The sequence below is a fragment of the Colias croceus genome, chromosome 7 (genome assembly GCF_905220415.1).
Source record: "Colias croceus chromosome 7, ilColCroc2.1".
Taxonomy (NCBI): Eukaryota; Metazoa; Arthropoda; class Insecta; order Lepidoptera; family Pieridae; genus Colias; species Colias croceus.
In genome coordinates this window covers 3,024,827-3,044,902 of record NC_059543.1, presented here as the reverse complement: position 1 = coordinate 3,044,902, position 20,076 = coordinate 3,024,827, and the positions used below count along the sequence as shown (strand labels likewise).

At 33.3% G+C, this 20,076-nt stretch overlaps 2 protein-coding genes across 2 annotated transcripts; one reads left to right on the top strand and one right to left on the bottom strand.

The window, feature by feature from the left end:
* The first annotated feature begins 954 nt into the window (after nucleotides 1–954).
* On the top strand, nucleotides 955–5,382 carry LOC123693202 (STAM-binding protein-like A). Its single transcript, XM_045638201.1, has 9 exons — nucleotides 955–1,247; nucleotides 1,359–1,626; nucleotides 1,866–1,994; nucleotides 2,408–2,544; nucleotides 3,011–3,161; nucleotides 3,485–3,622; nucleotides 4,196–4,308; nucleotides 4,650–4,752; nucleotides 5,028–5,382. Exons 1-9 carry the CDS (start codon nucleotides 1,126–1,128, stop codon nucleotides 5,088–5,090), a joined length of 1,224 nt encoding a protein of 407 aa, XP_045494157.1. The 5' UTR covers nucleotides 955–1,125; the 3' UTR covers nucleotides 5,091–5,382.
* An 8,028-nt stretch (nucleotides 5,383–13,410) lies between these two features.
* Nucleotides 13,411–19,558, bottom strand: LOC123693211 (xaa-Pro aminopeptidase 1-like). The gene is made up of 10 exons (XM_045638210.1): nucleotides 19,321–19,558; nucleotides 18,588–18,794; nucleotides 18,029–18,245; nucleotides 17,649–17,916; nucleotides 16,832–17,093; nucleotides 16,362–16,569; nucleotides 15,820–16,053; nucleotides 14,256–14,327; nucleotides 14,005–14,159; nucleotides 13,411–13,632 (listed from the first exon to the last, which is right to left on the bottom strand). Exons 1-10 carry the CDS (start codon nucleotides 19,543–19,545, stop codon nucleotides 13,411–13,413), a joined length of 2,070 nt encoding a protein of 689 aa, XP_045494166.1. The 5' UTR covers nucleotides 19,546–19,558.
* Nucleotides 19,559–20,076: the final 518 nt, after the last annotated feature.

The following is a 20,076-nucleotide window of genomic DNA, read 5'->3' as shown; positions in this document are numbered from 1 at the left end:
CTGTGGCCATCTTATCGTATGACCTCTTATTTTTGATACTTGATAGTTTACGCCGTGAGTTGAACTAACTGGGTAAATCATATTATGGCTGTTTTCCAATTACAGAGCATAATGCGACTCAGTGGCGCACAATGCCGAATTATGCTGATGCTTAACTGGAACGTGAAACGCACCAGCAGGTTGCGCTAAGTTCAGTGTTGAAAAAAAAAATATTCATAGAGTTAGCAATAACCTCATTAAATGTGTAAATAAAGTGGTATACATAATAATTGGTTGAAAACTATTTAAGGTTATTTTAAGTAATTTGGACTTTGATTATTTCATTAACATTTTTTTCAATGTTTGTACCTTCATTCATACTTATATTTATTTTTTTAACACAATTTGAATTAAATTTGATTATTTCGAAAAAACTACAATGAAACGAAAGCTTTAAATTTTTTTCCAACAATTATTAATAATATTACTAACGATAAATCGATTGCACGCATCAATTCACGCGCATTACTTTTAAGACTCGATTGTACGAAGCGTAACTGTAATTGGAACATTCAACGTTGCATTATGCCGCATAATGCGCTCTAGTGCTGTAAATGGAAAACACGGTATGATAGCAATAAACAGCCATGGTTAAATATGAATTTGCCAGTCACTTCATTATACGGCCCCTGAGATCTAAGCCTGAGATGTAAACTAGTATACTGACTGACTTCACCATTTATTTTACACTTTATATCTAATTTCAAAGTGTTTTATGATTTACACTTGGACAACAAATGTTAATTAAAGTGCTTCTAAGCATTAAACAACTAATTTACACATTTATGTGTATGTGTGTAATTTATTAGTTGTTTAGACTTACTAAACCCATGTTTATTTTTTAATCTACATATCCTTGACAATGTCATTGTCAATGTCAAATTGTGTTAAAACAGTGATGGACAGTACGTCAGTGTCATAATTTTATCATGATTGGTATTTTGTTTAAAAACAAGAAATTGTTGTAATTTCCCCTATTTTTGTATTGTGTATTTAAAAGTATAATATAAAACTGTTACGAAAGTTCCTTTCAAACGTTTTTTTAATATATAATTAACACTCATATTATTTGAAGCAGACTTAAATATGCAGTCATCCGAAAAGCATATGAAAACTGATCTTGCTTCTTTGGAGCCTGCCTTCAGAATCAAGCAGCTAGCAAATTATGGAGCTATGGTTGATGTAGATCCCAATGTGCCACCCAGGAGGTAATTTAATTCCATTATAATATTTTTATCATAAAGGTTTAAAAATATAATTAGTGCTATCAGCATTATTCCTGTTTACTGTTGATATTATAAGAATATTATTTGTTCTAGATATTATCGTTCAGGTTTAGAGATGGTTAGAATGGCGAATGTATATTTGACTGAGGGAAGTCTCGAAAATGCCTATATACTTTATATGAAGTTTATGACATTGTTTTTGGAAAAGATTCGTAAGCATCCAGAGTATAGCACGGTACCTTTAGATGTAAAGTCAGTAAATCAAACTAAATTGAAGGAGGTCATGCCAAAGGCAGAGAAATTAAAACAAAGACTATTTGATCGGTATACAAAAGAACATGCACATTATAAAGAAATGGAGGTATGAATCATCTATATGCTGTTATCAATATTTTAAATTTAATCTTTTGCTTTCACATATTGAATTTTTACTATTCCTGTTACAATAACAATATCATTCATAGTTCCTTAGTATCTATATGATTTTTCTATATACTTTAGTTCATGGAAGAGAATTAAAATATCTGTACATATTGCTTATTTTATTAAAATCATGGTTTAAAAAGTTTTTTTTTAATATTATACATATTATAATAACAGGCAAAAAGAAAGATAGCAGAAGAGGCAAGAAAGAAACAAGAACAAGAGGATGCAAAATTGGCTCAGCGATTGCAAGCCGATGAAAATAAACAAGATGGAAATGCTACTGGACCACATCTTATGAATACTGTATGTACCATGTCTCCTAGTGTTTACACTTTTTTAAATGGGCTATAAATCAATAGAACCGACATTATAATAGTGAGTTTGTACATAAGGCAAGATTGCAAATAAAATAATGTATGACATTTATAAAAAATCTCTCATCAATTATTATGTAAATTGGAGCTGTGCCAATAACTAGCTAGTAGCTCAAGATCAGATGTAAGAATTGATTTTAAATTGAAAAAATGTTGTGTGGTTTTATGAAACCACGGTAAAAGTGAAACTTTTTTCACACTATAGACATTTAACTAAAAATTATCGTATTTGTACGATAATTATCGTACGTATCGTGCGTTTGAGACGATGTAATAAAAGTTTCACTTTAATAAATATTAAATACTATAAGCAAACAGATTTTCATAAAAATACACTTGCAGGAGAACTGGGCAGTGACACCGAGTGCTCCGCCAGTAGATGGTGTGCTGTATCCTGATGACTTCGCTACCGAGCCTCCTCGAGCTCCTCTCAATGAGTACAAGCCTGTACCACCACTTATTCCTCCTAAACCAGTGCAGTAAGTTACATATTTGACTGACTATTTAACTATCTAGCATATAAGTATATATTTATCTATTAATTTTCTACTCTGTATTAGGATTTTGCTATAAAATATCAAGCAGGTAGGTCAATTTCTCTCTGTTAATTTTCTACCATTCTGATTGTTTTCCGAAATTGAGATTATTTATAAACATACTTGAAAACTTAATGTGCCAAAAAGTGGGCAGACTTTCTTTTTCAATTTCATCACGCGGGATTCGCAAACGCGTACCGTACAGGGCAAAGCCCTACTCCAGCCTCAGCAATCAAATCCCGCCTTATGAACAAATTTTTTGATAAAAAAATAATTATCATTTGCAAAGCATTTGAATTTTGAATGCTATAAAGCTAAAAATTAATGTCAGTTTAATAATATCATGTAATATCTTCTTATTGTTAATATATTTTTAAGCTTTTCTAAACTTCATTTATATTTTTTGCAGAGAAAATGTAATCAACGACATGTTCCCACCGCTAGCGGGCGGTTTACGCACGGTGGTAGTACCGGCCTCTCTGATGGGTCGGTTTTTGACCATCGCCGCTTCGAATACGGCAAAAAATATTGAGCTCTGCGGCATTTTGGCTGGAAGGTTGGTAAGTGATATGTCGATTGAATATTTCTTTAATTTTGATTTCATTTATGAGATTTTTTTAGAGATAAGCTGTTTTTGTAAAATATTGAGAGTATTTCTTAAAAACTTATTTTATTTAATTCAATAATTTTGCATCTAAACATAGAAAGTAAAATATGTATTTTTTTTTGTTTTCTGGCAACTATTTCAGCTGTTGTATATTTTATCTTTTGATTATGATTATTTATTATCTAATTCTTTCTTTGTACATTGAAATCGGTTTTCATAATTCAAATTGCTTTATTTTTATTAATATTTTTCAAAAAAAAAAAAAAAATTTTGTAGGAGCAAAATCAGTTGAAAATAACGCATGTGATAGTGCCGAAGCAATCCGGCACCGCCGACTCGTGCAGCACTAATAATGAAGAGGAGATATTCCACTATCAAGATCAGCACAATCTCATCACTTTGGGCTGGATACATGTATGTTTGTCCACTTTTATATAATTTAAAACTTTTATCCTGTTCGTATCATGTGTTTGGTGTATGATATTACGTTCAGTACAATACATCTAGGGATGAACAATTTTTTTGGAAGTTGGTAAATGAAGAAGAAGAAAAAATTCTGCCAAAGTCGTGGGTGCCGGTTACTTTTTGACCGAAGTTCCCAAATGCGACAGAATGTATTATAGCTTATTTATAGAGTATTTTTCATACGGTATACGTCGACCCTCATCATTTACAGTAATAAAAATAGTAATAAATAGTACAGTAGCAATAAAAATTCATGAACATCGGTCCAACTGTTTCTGGCAATTGTGACATGGTAACTTTGATAGTAAGATAGAATATATAATAATATTAGCTTACCGCTCGCGGCTTCGCCCGCTTTCTCTAAAACGTTTTGAGATTTAAACTATCCTATTTCTCAAGTTGGATCGAACTGCACATGGTGTGCGAATTTTATTATAATCGGTTAAATGGTTTAGGAGTCCATTGAGGACAAACATTGTGACACGAGATTTATATATATTAAGATATTTGTGTACATTTCAGACGCATCCCACTCAAACGGCCTTCCTCTCGTCAGTGGACCTTCATACGCAGTGCTCCTACCAGCTCATGATGTCCGAGGCGATTGCTATCGTGTGCGCGCCTAAATACAATGAGTTGGTTTTATTTTTCGTTTATATTGAGAAATAGCTATAATAGTAAATAACTAAAAATTATATTAAAGACAATTAATAATGCCCAGTTGATTGTTTATTGAAAATTGATTGTCTTTTCCTTTTTTTAACTAAATATTTTAAAATATGTCTCGTAGTCGTACATATATGAATGTATTTAATTTTTTAACCATTTATAAGCTGTATTTCATATTATTCAGATTATATTATATTACGGTATCGGTAAATGATTAGCGTCCGTAGAATTTGACCGTATTCTTTTGGTTGTGTACTCTTACGTTAACCAAGTTATTTATATTTTTTAATGTTTTTAATTGTTACAGGACTGGTTATTTCGCGCTGACCCCAGACTACGGTATGCAGTACATAGCCGCGTGTCGGCAGTCCGGCTTCCATCCACACCCTAACGATCCACCGCTTTTCTATGTGAGTTATTAATTTTTAAATTAATAAATATAAAAAGTATAGTAAATAAATAATTTGATTATTATTATTTTTTTTCTATTTACTTATTGATTAAAGTCAGGTTGTTTGAAAAAATTCCCAATCTCCTTAATTTTTTGTTATCAATATGACCTGAATGTTAGGTTATAACAGTTTTATAAGTTTTACATAACCTATTTAATAGTTTTATTAGTTTGAAGCCTATAAAATTCAAATTAAATGGATTTTCTTAGTATTTATTATAATCTTTTTTACAGAATGTAACTCACATTCGCTTGGACAGCACGTCGTCGATAGAAATGGTGGATCTTAGAAAATAAACAAAGATTTTTATGTTATAATTTTCGAGTTATAAGCAATTTTCAACGCAAGCTAGTCTGACTGTATTTGCTTTTAAATTCGACTCAAATTATTTTAGAAATAGTACAATATTTTTGTGCCATGAATCAAAATAATATTTCTAAGAAAATTTATACTTTTGAAAGAGATTTATAATTTCCCTGTGAGTATATTTATGTTAATGTTATACAATATTCTAACTTTTCAACAAATTTCTGTTTATTATTTATCAACAATAGGTATTTTTATAAGTTAACTAGGGGTCCTCCCCCGCTTCGCCCGTGGTACATATTTACTTTTCTCTACAGAACCATCCTCGTACTTCAAGGAATATAATAAAAAAAAGAATTATCGAAATCGGCCCACCTCTTAGTTCACGCGTGATGCCGTGACACGCGATACGGGTTTCATTTTTATAATATATATAGACTAAGAACAGCTGCCCCCCTAGCCAAGTGGTTTTCTGTTAGCGTAGCGTTCAATAGAATAACGTAGATACGTTCAATAGATAAACGTATCTACAGCTTACGTCAATCTCATACATTCGTAGTCTATTCTATTGAACGCTACGCTAACAGAAAGCCACTTGGCTAGGGGGGCTGGCTTTTTAACGATTCGGTAGGCACAATCTTTCTGATGTCGAATTTAAGCTTATTTCGGTCGAGACTCAAAAAATGCTAGACGATACAAATATAAATTGTTTTCCTATTAATTAGTACCTTTGAAGGTGATGCATTTGTTAGCTTTGTATTTAAACTGTTATATTTTATTGTATGTATTTATAAAAATTTGCCGTATGCCATGCATTGCCTTATTACTTCTTTGTGTTAAGAGCGCTCTTCCCAGCGGCACTATGTTCAACGCGAGCGTGATCGAAAAGCTTGTTGTTTCATCCAGCACAATGTCAGATAAAGAGGTAATGCGAAAAGACAGAGAAAGAGCGCCTAAGCGCTAGGTTAGCATTCGCCATTCGGTAACTTACGCCGCGGCCGGTCACTCGCACTCGATTCATTCATGAAAATAATCCGTCGATCGTGAGTAAACAGTAAAACGAGACTCAATAGATATTATTATATTTTTCTATCGGTCGCGCGGGACCGGTTGTTTGGGCGCTTAGTGGATATCGTACGGCGCGCTTTATTATAATATAGTTATTTAGCTATCTATATTTTCGTAGGTAGGTATATTAATTACTCTGAAATGCTGGAGCTTATCAACATAATTTGTTTTTATTTATTTTTAGCACTGGAGGTACTTACTTACCGTACGTGAGCTATTTTTACAACACGGAAAATATTCATACCATACATTACCTTTTTCGTTTTTTATGCAAGTAGGTACCTATCTCATGAACGAACAAAGAAATTCAGACAGATTTTCGAAAAATATTTGTAACTAGCGGTCCGCCCCGGCTTCGCCCGTGGTACATATTTCGCAATAAAAGGTAGCCTATGTTCTTTCTCAGGGTCTAAAGATTGTCTGTGCCAAATTTCATCAAAATCGTTCCAGTAATTTATGAGCCTATTCATTACAATCAAGCAAACAAACAAAGTTTTCCTCTTTATATTATTAGTGTAGATAAAAATCTGATTAGGTAGATACCCCACAAAGAGTCTACCAGTTCGCTGTAAATTCACTCAAGTTTCACTTGGCTTCGCTTGTTATGTATACAACATGAAAAGAAAATAATAGAAACCTAATTAGTCCGTCAGTTAGATACCTATTTTTTTTTCTTTTGTACCTATATAAACCAAAACTAACAGGGACACGTGGGCACAAGTTACCCGCTAAATTTGATTGTAATCGGTTCAGTACTAGTATTTGCGTGAAAGAGTAACAAACACACACATACATCCTCACATACTTTGGAACTTATAATATTATTATAGGATTATAGGATAGGTATAGAATTATAGTAGGATAGGATAGGATTGCTCGTTATACAGAGCACAAAAATGTAAAGGTGTAATGTATTTTAGTTACGGAGTAACAGTAATATGTAAAAGCAGATTAACTAATAATTTATCTATTCAGTCTGTCTCTTATGAGTATGTTGAAATTAGGCAGGCAATAAATAAAAATATAATATACTTATCCTACAGATATCTTACAGGTAACAAACAACCTACGTGTATACTATACTCATACAGGTCAATTTTAGTACAGGTGAAGTCGTCCACCAGGATCCTCCAGCTGGATCCCCCAGGTTGATCTAATAAAATAGTCTAAATACAATTGTGTAAGATATTTATTATTCTAGGACTATAAATAAAACCCTTTGTACTAGTTGTCAAGATGATTCCGATTTCCTTCAAACACCAGACTGAAAGAGGGTTTTGAAAATTTTGCAAAATACATTTATATATTATTATATTGATAATACACTTTACTTTCCGCCTTACCTAAGCCGTGATACATCATTACTGTCAATGTTTTGTTTGTTTTCATTTAAAAACCTGGAAAATAAAATAAATTTTAATACCTATGTACCGTGACGTCACAATTTTGTGCGATTTGTACAAAACCTTGACTCCACAGTCCACACAAGCCCCTACTTTACAAACATTACAAACATTAGTGCGCTATATGCTATATCCTCGTGGCTCGTACCCACGGCCACATAGCCACATAGGTACAGCTATTTTATATATACGAACAATTATTTTAAAAACGAAAAGGACTCACATTTACGAAAAAACCTAATATGAACCTTTTTAAGATCAACCTTGCAACGGTGTAATAATAATCTGCTCTAATGTGTAGGTAGGTTTGTGATATGAATCACAAAACTCATGAAATGTACGTACTCAATAATACTTATACCTATATATAGGTAGTTTGATCTAACGTAATAAAGTAATAGTGCAATCTTCGGTCATTTTCTGTGAATATATATGTACCTACCTTCCTAATACTGTTACAATATGATGTTATACGGCATGAAAAGAAAATAATAGAAACCTAATTAGTCCGTTAGATAAATAAAAAAAAAATTCTCTTGTGTATAAACCAAATATATATATACAATATATACATGTTTATATTGTAAAACTAAGATAGATTTTATATAAATTAATGTCTTGCGTCCTGTTTGCAACAATCTTCAGGTACAATAGAAAATTACCTGCGTGGGTAGGTACTAAGAGTAGGTACCTAAATAATAAATACTCACGCTTGTTTATTCTTTTGTTTTGTGGGTCCACATTTTTTCCTTCGAGCCGAGAGACGTAAACGCTTTTTATTACTTTTTCGGTAATTTGGCTGAGATCTGTAAAAATCAGTAGATAAGTAGGTATGTTAGGTAACAGATCTATTGTTGTTTGAAAAATGTGTCTGTTGAAGATGATGAACAGATAGAAGGCAAGCTAATAGGTATATAACTATCTAATGTATGCAACTGTTTAAGTACCTAGTTGGTATATTTATATTTCGCTATGTCCCTACTTGGGTCTTGTATAATTATGTGAAAAATCGACTTACCCATTTTTCAAAACGATGTCTCGTTTTTCATAATACAAGTCTATATAGGTACGTATATATTATATAACAAGCAGTCTGTCCTGGCTTCGCCCGTGGTACATATTTACGTTTTATCCATATAAGAACCATCCTCGTTCTTCAAGGAATATAATAAAAAAAGAATTGCCGTGACAACGCAAAACGGGTTTCATTTTTTTTATAATACTAGCGACCCGCCCCGGCTTCGCACGGGTGCAATGGCGGCCGGCCGCGGGTACCGACGCAAACGCTACGTCCCGCAATTTTTAAATCTGTAATATCTTCGAAAATATTCAATTAAATCATACGGTGTAAATGGCCATATAGATCTATATTAAATGAACAATGTATTCAAGGTATTTAATTGGTTAAGGATTAATGCTGTATTGATTAAAATCGCTTCGAAAATTAGCCATTATTTGTCGTAAAAAGTAAATGACAAAAAAAAGTAATTGTGCGTTATCCATAACTCCATAAGAGATAGACATATACCATCACGGACTTTTCTGTAGACCTTTTCAATGTGTACAATACTTAGTACATTATTTTGATAAAACTCGTAGGGTTCAGCCTGCGTTTGCAATGTAAGCGGAAAAAATGGAATTATTTACATCACATTAGAAACCTCAAAAATAACAGTACTTCTCCACTATTTAATATTATTATATTTATAAACCTTCCTATTTAATCACTCTATCTATTAAAAAAAACCGCATAAAAATCCGTTGCGTAGTTTCAAAGATAGCATACAAAGGGACATAGGGACAGAGAAAGCGACTTTGTTTTATATACTATGTAGTGACTAGCTGCTCCGCGCGGTTTCACCCCAGTGGCTTCACTCCTGGGGTCGTAGCGTGATGATATATAGCTTATAACCTTCCTCGATAAATGGGCTATCTAACACCGAAAGAATTTTTCAAATCGGACCAGTAGTTCCCGAGATTAGCGCGTTCAAACAAACAAACAAACAAACTCTTCAATTTTATAATATGTATTAGGTGGTATTAGTATAGATAAAAATGAAACCCGTTTCGCATTGTCACGGCATCACGCGTGAACGGGTGGACCAATTTCGATAATTCTTTTTTTATTATATTCCTTGAAGTACGAGGATGGCTCTTATGTAGAGAAAACGTAAATATGTACCAAGGGCGAAGCCGGGGCGGACCGCTAGTAGGTAATAAATTATCTCGTCGTCTATTTCCTTATCATAAGAAAATCGGTGTCCGTATTCACTAGTGCCAGGTTCGTTTCACAATATAAATCAATTATCCTTTCGCAAGCAAAATCAGTGTCCGGTGTGAAAAATAAAATCGTTCGTAGTACCTAAGTAAAACAGAATTCACTAAAAATAACATGCAACTGCACAATTTACTAGGTACGTAAAAACCTATTTACTAGGTACGTAAATTGTGCAGTTGCATGTTATTTTTAGTGAATTGTGTTTTACTCACTACGAACGATTTTATTCAACAAACTCAATACCTACTAACAATTCCCGAGGAACGAGCCGAACGCCTTTCAACTCCTGCGTCTCACCCTGCACGGCTCGTCCCCCGCATACTTCTTACCGTCACGCAACAAGCAGTTGAGAGCGCGATAACATTGAATGATAAATAGTGTGCGGAAATTTTATAAAACTTGTTTCAAGAAATACGTGATTATTAGTAAACCTTACAAGTTTGTTACAAAAATGTTTGACATTTAGAATCTCCATTACATTTGCAAGGTTTAAAACCAAATATTTTTTTTACTGGTATAATTAATAAGTACAATAAAAACGCCTGAAATTCAGATAAAATTCGTGCAAAAAGCAGATTTTTGGAGACTTATACTGCATTTGTTTTTCCAAATTTTGAGTTCGCGTTTTATTAGAAACCTAGGTATAGTTCAGAGGATACCATTTAGTTAAAAAAAATTCAAAGAAAGATCCTATACAACGCCATAATCACGTACAAGCGTTTGTATGGAGAGATGCACGGGTTGACCGCTCTTAAAATAAACTGTTGGCTCTTTATTTCTCCTATTAAATAGGATATGATGTTAACATTTTGTGTTCATATTAGGGTTTTCATATCAATGTATCTATTAGATAAATTCACGGTGAAAAATAATATTTATGTATAAGTATCTTAAATGTTTTACAAAATCTTAGAGGTGCAACGAGTAAGTTGAAAGTATTATGTAATAGTTGTATTTTCTAACTATTATGGTGCAATTTATGTTATAGAATATAAATGTTTAAAAACTTATTGGACTGATGCATTTACATGTATATTTTAGAGCCGATTTTTCAATCCTTGGTTAAAATGAATTCGTCTAATAAACTATTACACGAACATATTAAAATGTCACCTGGCGAGCAAGAGCAACTTTTGTCTCCGCAAGAGTTGATGGGAGAGACAAAATAGTTGCGGAGACAAAAGTTGCTCTTGCGCGCTAGTTCTTAGAATACATTTTTGAAATGGTAGTTTAATACGTTATTCGACGAATAAGTTTTAACAAAGGATTGAAAAATCAGCCCTTATCGACTTCGATATTGTAGGAATAAAGTTGATGTCAGTATGGCTTTAGGTAAAACGTCAATTACTCTAAAAGAACGTTTCACAATTAAAACATTTCCATTTTTAATTATTATACTTAATTTTGTATACAAAATTGATTGCACTGGTAAAAGGGTAAAGGCTTATTGACCTTCAAGCTCAATATGCTAAAGTGTGTCTTATTATTGATGTGATAAAGTTTGAAATCCCATGTTTAGTTTTGTAATAAACCTGCTTCTGAGCTCCAGCTATGTTCTGATGCCTTGGTATTTTTTGCCCCTAAAATACAATTTTATTATTTAATATTTCTTGAAATTAATTAATAATCTTTCTCATTAGTATGCATTATTGTATATAATCGTTATTTATCAAATGTTGATTTTTCTTATTTAAAATAATAATATGTTGTTATGCTAAAACGTAGTTTAAGTACGGAAAGACTTTATTTTTTTAATGTTCAAGCGGACTGTTGATGACATCACATATTTTTATTGAGTTTGTGTAAGGCTTTTAATTTTTATGTGTATAAAGGAACAATAAAAATTGCTTTGGTTCCTAACAATTATTGTTAATTATTCTGTTATTACGTTACACAAAATGTGTTAAGTAAGTGATATTGTCCTTATAATCGGAAAGTACTTCCGACGAAACTTAGTAGAGAAAAATCAGTCACCTTATAATTCATTTTGATGTCTATTTAACAAACAACTATCAATAATTCTAAGGAATTTACCTATATTATTAAGTAGAAGGGAAATGTGTTTACAGTGTTTCTGCAAATATAATAATGAATGTGTTTATTTTAAACCAATCCGTGAGACATATTATCTACTCTATATGTGATGTTGTGTGTATCGCTATGGACCAATGTAAATAAAAGCATTTTCATTGAATATTGTTTTATTATTACATAAAAGTGATATGTGAATTACATTTGGCAGTGATGCGAATTTCAGAAGCATCTACTGTATTGCTTTAAATTTATTATAAATAATTGCTATGACGAAGACGAAGTACACAGTAAAGAACAATTATTTACTTATAAATAATCTGTAATAATAGATTCGTACAATAATTTTATAAAGACCCAGCCTTTGTCTTTACAAAATTCACTACACATACACTAACTTATGTACCTAATATTATTTTTGCTACATGACAAAAGTGATATGTTTGATTTGTAAATAAACATTAAATGTACATTTTTCTCTAAACACGAAGAAGTATATAACAATTAAGTAGCTGCATAATTAAATTACATAATTTATTCGAAAGATAATAATATAACTACGGTTACGGTAAGTGTATTATATCAAAATACTAAATAGGTATGTTTAGTTAATAACTACTTCTTAATTTCTTATTAGAAGGCACGTCTGATGTAGTTCCATAGTTGTTAAGGTTGACAATATTCGGTATATGGAACATCATTTATTAAGAATTGCTGTAAAAATACCATTCTAAAAACTCAATATTAGCAAAGGACGTGTACCTACTCATATCTACTATTTTTTCCTTCATAAAACAACAAAAGCATTGTCACAAGGATAAATAATACATAGTTGCACTATAATTGCTTACAAGATACAACACGTATATTTTTACAAACTACTCAAATAAGGCACTCGGTGCATCCTTCATTTTCTTAAAATCTAAACATATAAGTAGATTGTTAAAATCAATAACTATCTAACATACAACAAATCTATCTATTTTAATAATTAAAACATGTTTACTAATACAAGAATGAGTAGAGACTATACATATAGTTGATAGTACACAAATATTATAGTGTTGTATAATTTTATAAATAAATATCTACTTTTGTATGCAATAAGATAAGCAAAATTATAAATGCTTTATTCTATATGAAACATTTCATTCATTTCTTCATTTTTCACAATAAGTACTTGAATAATACTAGGTACGAATTAATACTTCTCAGTCACATCATACATTACAACAAAAAAAATAAAAGAAAATAAGTACAATATTGAAATGTTACCACAGATTAATAAATAATTTCGACACATTACCATACTTAGAATTTAAAGCTTACCTTCGATATGATGAAAGAGAAATCTAGAATCTAGATTTTTAATACTAGAACACTTTAATTATAATCAAGAAGCACATTTCAAATGTACATAGCATATGCAACTCATGGTCTTGCAAGCGCGTATCTCAAGTAAAATATTAATTTAAACATGAAATAAAAAATAATAGAAATTAACACTCTTTTTGTTTGTAACACAATATTTTAATGAACAACAGCAGCACATAAATACACGAAATATAACATGAAGATTGCAATAAAATGTTTATTGGCAGAACTAGAGGCAGTTTTCTTCATTTTTGAGGGCAATTCGATCTCTATAGTTTTGTTCATCACCCAGTAGTAGACGTCTGTGAGCCCCTGTGCTGTTAATTCTGGTCCGATGGTGGTACGAATTCTTTTGTTGTACGCGTTTAGCCAATTTATCTGAAAAACATTCGGTTATTATATTGTAAAAATACATTTTCAGCGAAGGTAGGGAATGCAAAAATAAAGAGAAAATAATTACTAACTAAATAAATTCAAACCAAGTTTGAAAATTATTTCACTGGTATAATTAAATAATAATTAACTGCTAATTTTAGGTATCCTTAAAGCTGTATTGGTTTAATTTATGTTTTAAAATAACATTTATCTAATATCAAATGTTATTTTAAACTTGTCTCGTGGTTTACCTACATCAAAATAGGTGACTACCAAAAGTAGAGTCACCTATCTTAATTTTTTAAACGTTGAAACATTAGGCTCAAAGTCAAATGAATATAATTTATTGTATGCAAAGACATATTTAAACAATACCTCGTAATCAGTGAGTAAATTTCGGTCGATAAGCTTAGGCTCGTAGGGAATAAGAGTGGCTTCTCTAAAGCCCAGAAATCCTGCTGGCCGAGATATCACTTCGAGCACATTACTCAGCTTTACTCCGAATTTTCCAAACTCGTGCCATGCTGGTTCTAGATTATAAATTTATTTACGGTCATAAACAAGCTTTAAATATTTATTACCTACTTTTGTTTCTAAAAAATATTTAAATAAAAATAAATATCTACCGCTTGTAATAAAATATCCTTCTCGAAACGGGTGTAAGTTTGTATCTTGGCGGTAATCGATGACCACAGGATCTGTGAAAAAAAGGTAATGTAGAGATATATTCTGCCCACCAGAGACTAAAGAGCAGTAACAGCCCTTTTGTGATTTTTCGTTTTATTAGTGATTCTGAAAGCGGGTTTCTTAAGCTTTCTATTGAATTAACTTACTTATTTCTAAGACTATAAGAATGGTTTTTATTTAACAGTTTTCACTTACTGCAAACGAAAAAAATTAACAATTTGGCGTGATTTCCCAACTAAAATACAGTATAAATTATACTGCAGATTAAATTTTAAGGTTTCATAACTAAAATGCAGTAAGCAATATAATTTTACAGTTCTTTAGATAGTTTTATATTTCTGGAAAAAAATTAAAAAAAAAATTAATACGCAGTAAAATTTACCGCCATACAAGCTATTTTTACTGCAAATTAAGAAAATACAATTTATTGTCACGAACTCCCAACTAAAATGCAGTAAAATCAAAGCTTGTCGCATTTTAGTTGTGAATACTTAACATTCTTTTATCATTACAAACTGACTAACACGCAGTAAAATACAGCATTACTGCAGATTAGTTTGGATAGCATAAACACACAGATATGATTATTCCTAGCTAAAGTGCAGTTAATGTTATTTTATTGTTAAACATAAAGATACATTATGTTATATATGTTAATATTAAGAGAAAACTGTCAAAGGAGGTTGTGCATTCTGCGCAGGGTCCTTTATTAATTAGATGTTTTTTTTTATTTTTGATATGTAAATTTTACATAAGTGAGTTGAATTATTGTGATTAAATAATAAGAAATAAACGGTCTTTAAAATGTGAACTAGCTATTTTTCTTACTGCACTAGTAAATTGAACACTTTTTTCTTAAAAAACTAACTAAAATGCAGTATTTTTTTGACCTTACTGCATGTTAGTTGGGTTTCTTGACAAAATAACTGATCCAAACGCAGTAATAGGGCTTTTTGCTGCATTTTACTACGTTTAAAATGGTATTTTTTCCAAAAAAGGCTATGCAGTAATAGGCACCAAAAAGAATAAATGGCCATAATAAATTCAGTTATTAAGATATATTTTTTTTTATTGCTTTAACGTGTGAACCTATGCCTTTACAACCTTTCTGCATTCAAATTTTTTTGCTTATCATTCTGTTGATTTTTTAAAATCAATTCTTAACTTTAAATGCGTTTTACTCGAAATCGTGATTTTGCTGTTACTGCACTTTAGTGTATGGTGGGCAGTATTATTCTGGTTTAAAATTTGTTACACTCGTTATACAATTATTATCAGTAGGTACCTAAGTAGGTAAAGCGAATGTTGTATCAAATTTAATTATAATTTGGTCTACGTAGTTACCTACTACTCATGGTACGTTTTAAGTGTAGGTAATAGTTATAAAAATTTAAATAAACAAATCGCTTCGTACTTCATTCGATGCAATTTTTTTAATTGTTTTCATAATCGAAACTTATTATAATAAGCATTCACTACATTTGCTACCACTATATTTCATACCTTCTCGTCGATTAAGCGCCGCGCCCACGCCATGTCCTGTAGGCAACAGATAGTCCTGTCTATGTGCCCACAGCGGGGCCCTAGCGGCTGGGTCCGCGTGGGCTGCGGGCAGCGTGCCCGGCGCCTGCAGCAGGGACAGCGCCGCGAGCGAGCGGAGCACTGTGGTGTAGGCTCGCCGCTCTTGTGGGGATGGCACGCCGTAGTGCAATGTGCGGGTCACTACTGTTGTGCCCTCTGATGATAATAAGGTATTTAAAATGTGGGTTCTTTTATCTTTAAAACTAATAAAATGTAAAACATACTGGATTACAAGACGTTACCCGATCATCCTGAGGATCATCCAATGTGGTTTTAAGCGAATAAATTTCACTAGGAAATAGGAATGACTCCACGAATTACATTAAACAACATGAATAATTTCCTTTTCTTACAGGTTAAATTACAGTCACATAACATACTTCTTATTAGGTACCTACTCATTTTCATAACTTGGAAGTTCATACGCGACAATGTTTCATAATTTAATTAAATCAAGTCCATACCTTCATACTGTCCTCCCGACTGTATAATAAGCGTGGAGTTAGTGAATATTCGTCTGTTAGTAGCATTAGTAGCGGTATATTCCGGTTCAGCTGAATTCGGACCGAACGCAACTCGTGTTCGCATTGAAAGACCACGAAATCCTGCTTGAGTGGCGCGGGTTGCGTCTATTTTCTCGGCCACTATCGCCTCATAGAGTAACGACTTTCCCTTCAACAATAGAAAGTTGCAATGCAATTAAAATGTCTTATTCAAGAAAAAAGGAGAAGATTCACCGAACAAAGTTAGGCAAGTTTCGAACTTTGTTGTAATTTTAATTAAAAGCACTGAAGAACGCAATATCGTATATGCGTGTGCTTGAAGTAGATTCTTCTATTTCAGATTTAAAGAAACTTTTCTTTGAGTTAATTAAGTTTTTTGGAGTAGGTAATAAAGTATGAATACCTAATAAATTATAAACGATTTCCTTTACCTTCTTTTCAAGATAATTCAACACAGTGCACATAGCAACAGCGTCCCTTAAATGTGCCTTTTTCATGCCCTGTATTTCGGCGGGATTCTTCTGAGCTTTCAAGTAAATGATGGGGGAGGGTTGGAAGATCCGTTTAGATTGTGGAATAGCTTGCATGATGGCCGCAGAGGCTCCACGTTGGAAGGTACCTCCAGTCGGTATGAGGATCTTGGTCTCTGGCGCTCGACGGAGGTCAGAATACACCATGCCGTAGTCATTGATTCTATTGGACAAAGGGTTTGTATATAGGTATACTAGTTTCCGCCCGCGGCTTCGCCCGCGCAGCCAAAGAAAAACCCGCATAGTTCTCGCTCCCGTGGGATTTCCGATATTGCGTCATTTTCCCGGGATAAAAAGTAGCCTATGTCCTTTCTCGGGTATCAAAATATCTCCATACCAAATTTCATGAAAATTGGTTCAGTAGTTTAAGCGTGATTGAGTAACAGACAGACAGACAGAGTTACTTTCGCATTTATAATATTAGTATGGATTGTATTGTCGTATTATATTATCGTATTTATTTATTTTTTCGAGAAAATATTATGTTACATGTTATATTATAGGCACAACGAAGTTAATTAATGCTGAATAAGCTTCAAATGAAATGGATATTTAACGTCCATCAAAAGAGCAAACATAATCTATTAAAGTTGATTCAGAATCTAAAAAACAGCACTTTTTATCAGATTCATTTAAATTTTAAATTAACAGATATTAACAGATATAGGTACATTATATGATTTTTCAAAATGTTTATTGACTAATCCCTAGACCATACCTTGTACAATTATTAACATTGGGATGGCAGTTATACGCCGCCAATGAATCCCGCTCCGGCATCATCAGCTTTCCTGGAGGAACGTACATCCTCACATCCTTATTGCTCACAATAACGAAAGCCTTCAACAGTGGCGCATATGGTAAGTCCTTGCCACGAATATTGAGGAGCCAGGCTACTTCATCAAGTGCTGTAACGATCATGGCATCCGCACCGGCAGGACGAAGTTCTGTACGCACGGCTGCCACCTTTTCTTGCCAGGACATTCCTGTTAATTAAAGGTATTCTAACTAAGTTATAATACAATGTCTGCAAATGAGTAGATATATATCTTGTTGTTTGCTATATTCGTAAGCGCAAAGTTTTGGTAGGTACATTACCTACGTACTCCGGATTATGAGACATAGCGACTACCCTCGTGAACTCTGGTCGTTTTCGCTCAGGATCTGTCTCTTCGTTCCACAGCTGGTCCAGCAACGTGGAATGGGCGATAAGCTGTAAGTTCTCACGCTGCAAGCTGGATAGGATCATTTGCCATTCACTGATGGAGGTGAGGCGCGCGTCGGCACCTACGCGGCCACTACGGCCTGGTCGTTCCTATAATATGTCAGAAATATAGAGATATATAGAGATTCATAAAATAATTTCATTCTATTATTAACAAAAATAAATAAAACATCTCTTCGGGACTATCTCGTACGTTGCTCCGATGATGTTGACATTCGTAATACAAATTGTAGAGCAAAAATTTTTTACACATACATATACATATTTGAAATTATTTTATCTTGGGTTAATCATTTTGATTTTTGAATCAATGAAGAAAGATACGTACAGTGCTTATTCAAACATGCACTTTATATCATAAGTGTAATATGTAGGTATCTAGATATAATGCAATTCAATTTAAATTCTAAAAAGTTCACGAAAGTAACATACAGCAATCCATTCAGCAATCGTAGGCTGACTAGGATCATCTCCATCCAGCACGAGCCAGGCACAAGACAGCGTCATTCTGGCGCGACGGAAGTAGGCTGACGGCACCCACAGTGCCGCTCCACCGTCAGCCACCACGGCTGCTGTGCCGGGCCCGTCCCAACCGCTTATGTATTCGAGACGACGCTCGTCTGCTGATGGTTCTTCACTCTGGTAATATTGCATTACAATTAACAATAAGCTGCTATGCTTTAAAGTGCAATTGTTTTATTCTACTTTCATGAACATGAACCATGTGACACACTGTGAACCTGTCCGTTAAAATAGTGTAGTTCGTGCATCTTGCATTTATTTAGGTACATTTTTTTTTGTATGGTGTCTCTCAATGTTAGCCAAAAAGGGCTTCTACATTTTAACGCGGACGCGGGGGTGAACTGAAGGTTCACCCTGGTAGCGACATGCGCAAGGGCGTCCCCCCTTGACGGGGATCTCGAACTTCGGCTTGGACTGTCGCTTGAGTGGAGGAGGCCGGAAGGGCCCTAGTCGGACGGGGTTTAGGTACATGCAGTAGGATATTGTGCCTTGAAATATGATATATGGTGAATTTTTATATAACCTACGCTGCTTTTGACTTTTTCTTTTAATGTTAATATTAGGTATAGATACGAGACAAAGAATGCACTAACGAACAGTAATTATTATTTAACAAATTTTAAAATGTAAAAAAAGCTCTTACCAAATGTTCATCACTGTAAAACACAAGAAAGGCATCAAAGAAACCGTTCGACTGCGTATAGCTCGTATTCTTCATGGCATTCCGCAATCTGCCCAACGGCGTGGTATTGCTAGTTGCCTCCGCGCACACCGCGACAGGGGGAGTTAACTCCTGTAGCAGTGGAGGTGTCGTGGACTGGGTCATCTGAGTGGTAGCTACTGATGTTGTAGAGGGGACGTAGGACATACGCACACCGCTGCATTCTAGAACAAATGTTGTCAACCGTAAGTAACTCAGCATACCAACTCGAATAGAATGTTAGTATGTTACTCCGTATCCTCTTCTGGGTTGTTTTTGCAATTAAGATGCAAGCAGACGCATAAATTATACAAATAAAAAAAATAAAGTTGTAGGGATTAAAGAACTACTTTCAATTGCATCCATAGGTACTCCATACATTGTTTATACAAATAATATAGGTTTTGCTGATATTTAAATTATACCTGAAAAATTATACCTGAAACATAACTAACAATTTCATCCAAACGTACTAAAAATATAATAATGCGGTTATAATACCCACAAATCTAATATATAAAAATCAATGCCACTTTTCGTTGTAATTCCATAACTCGAGAACGGCTGAACCGATTTCGATAATTCTTTTTTTATTATATTCCTTGAAGTACGAGGATGGTTCTTATGTAGAGAAAACGTTAATATGTACCACGGGCGAAGCCGGGGCGGACCGCTAGTCACTTATAGAATTCATGAAGC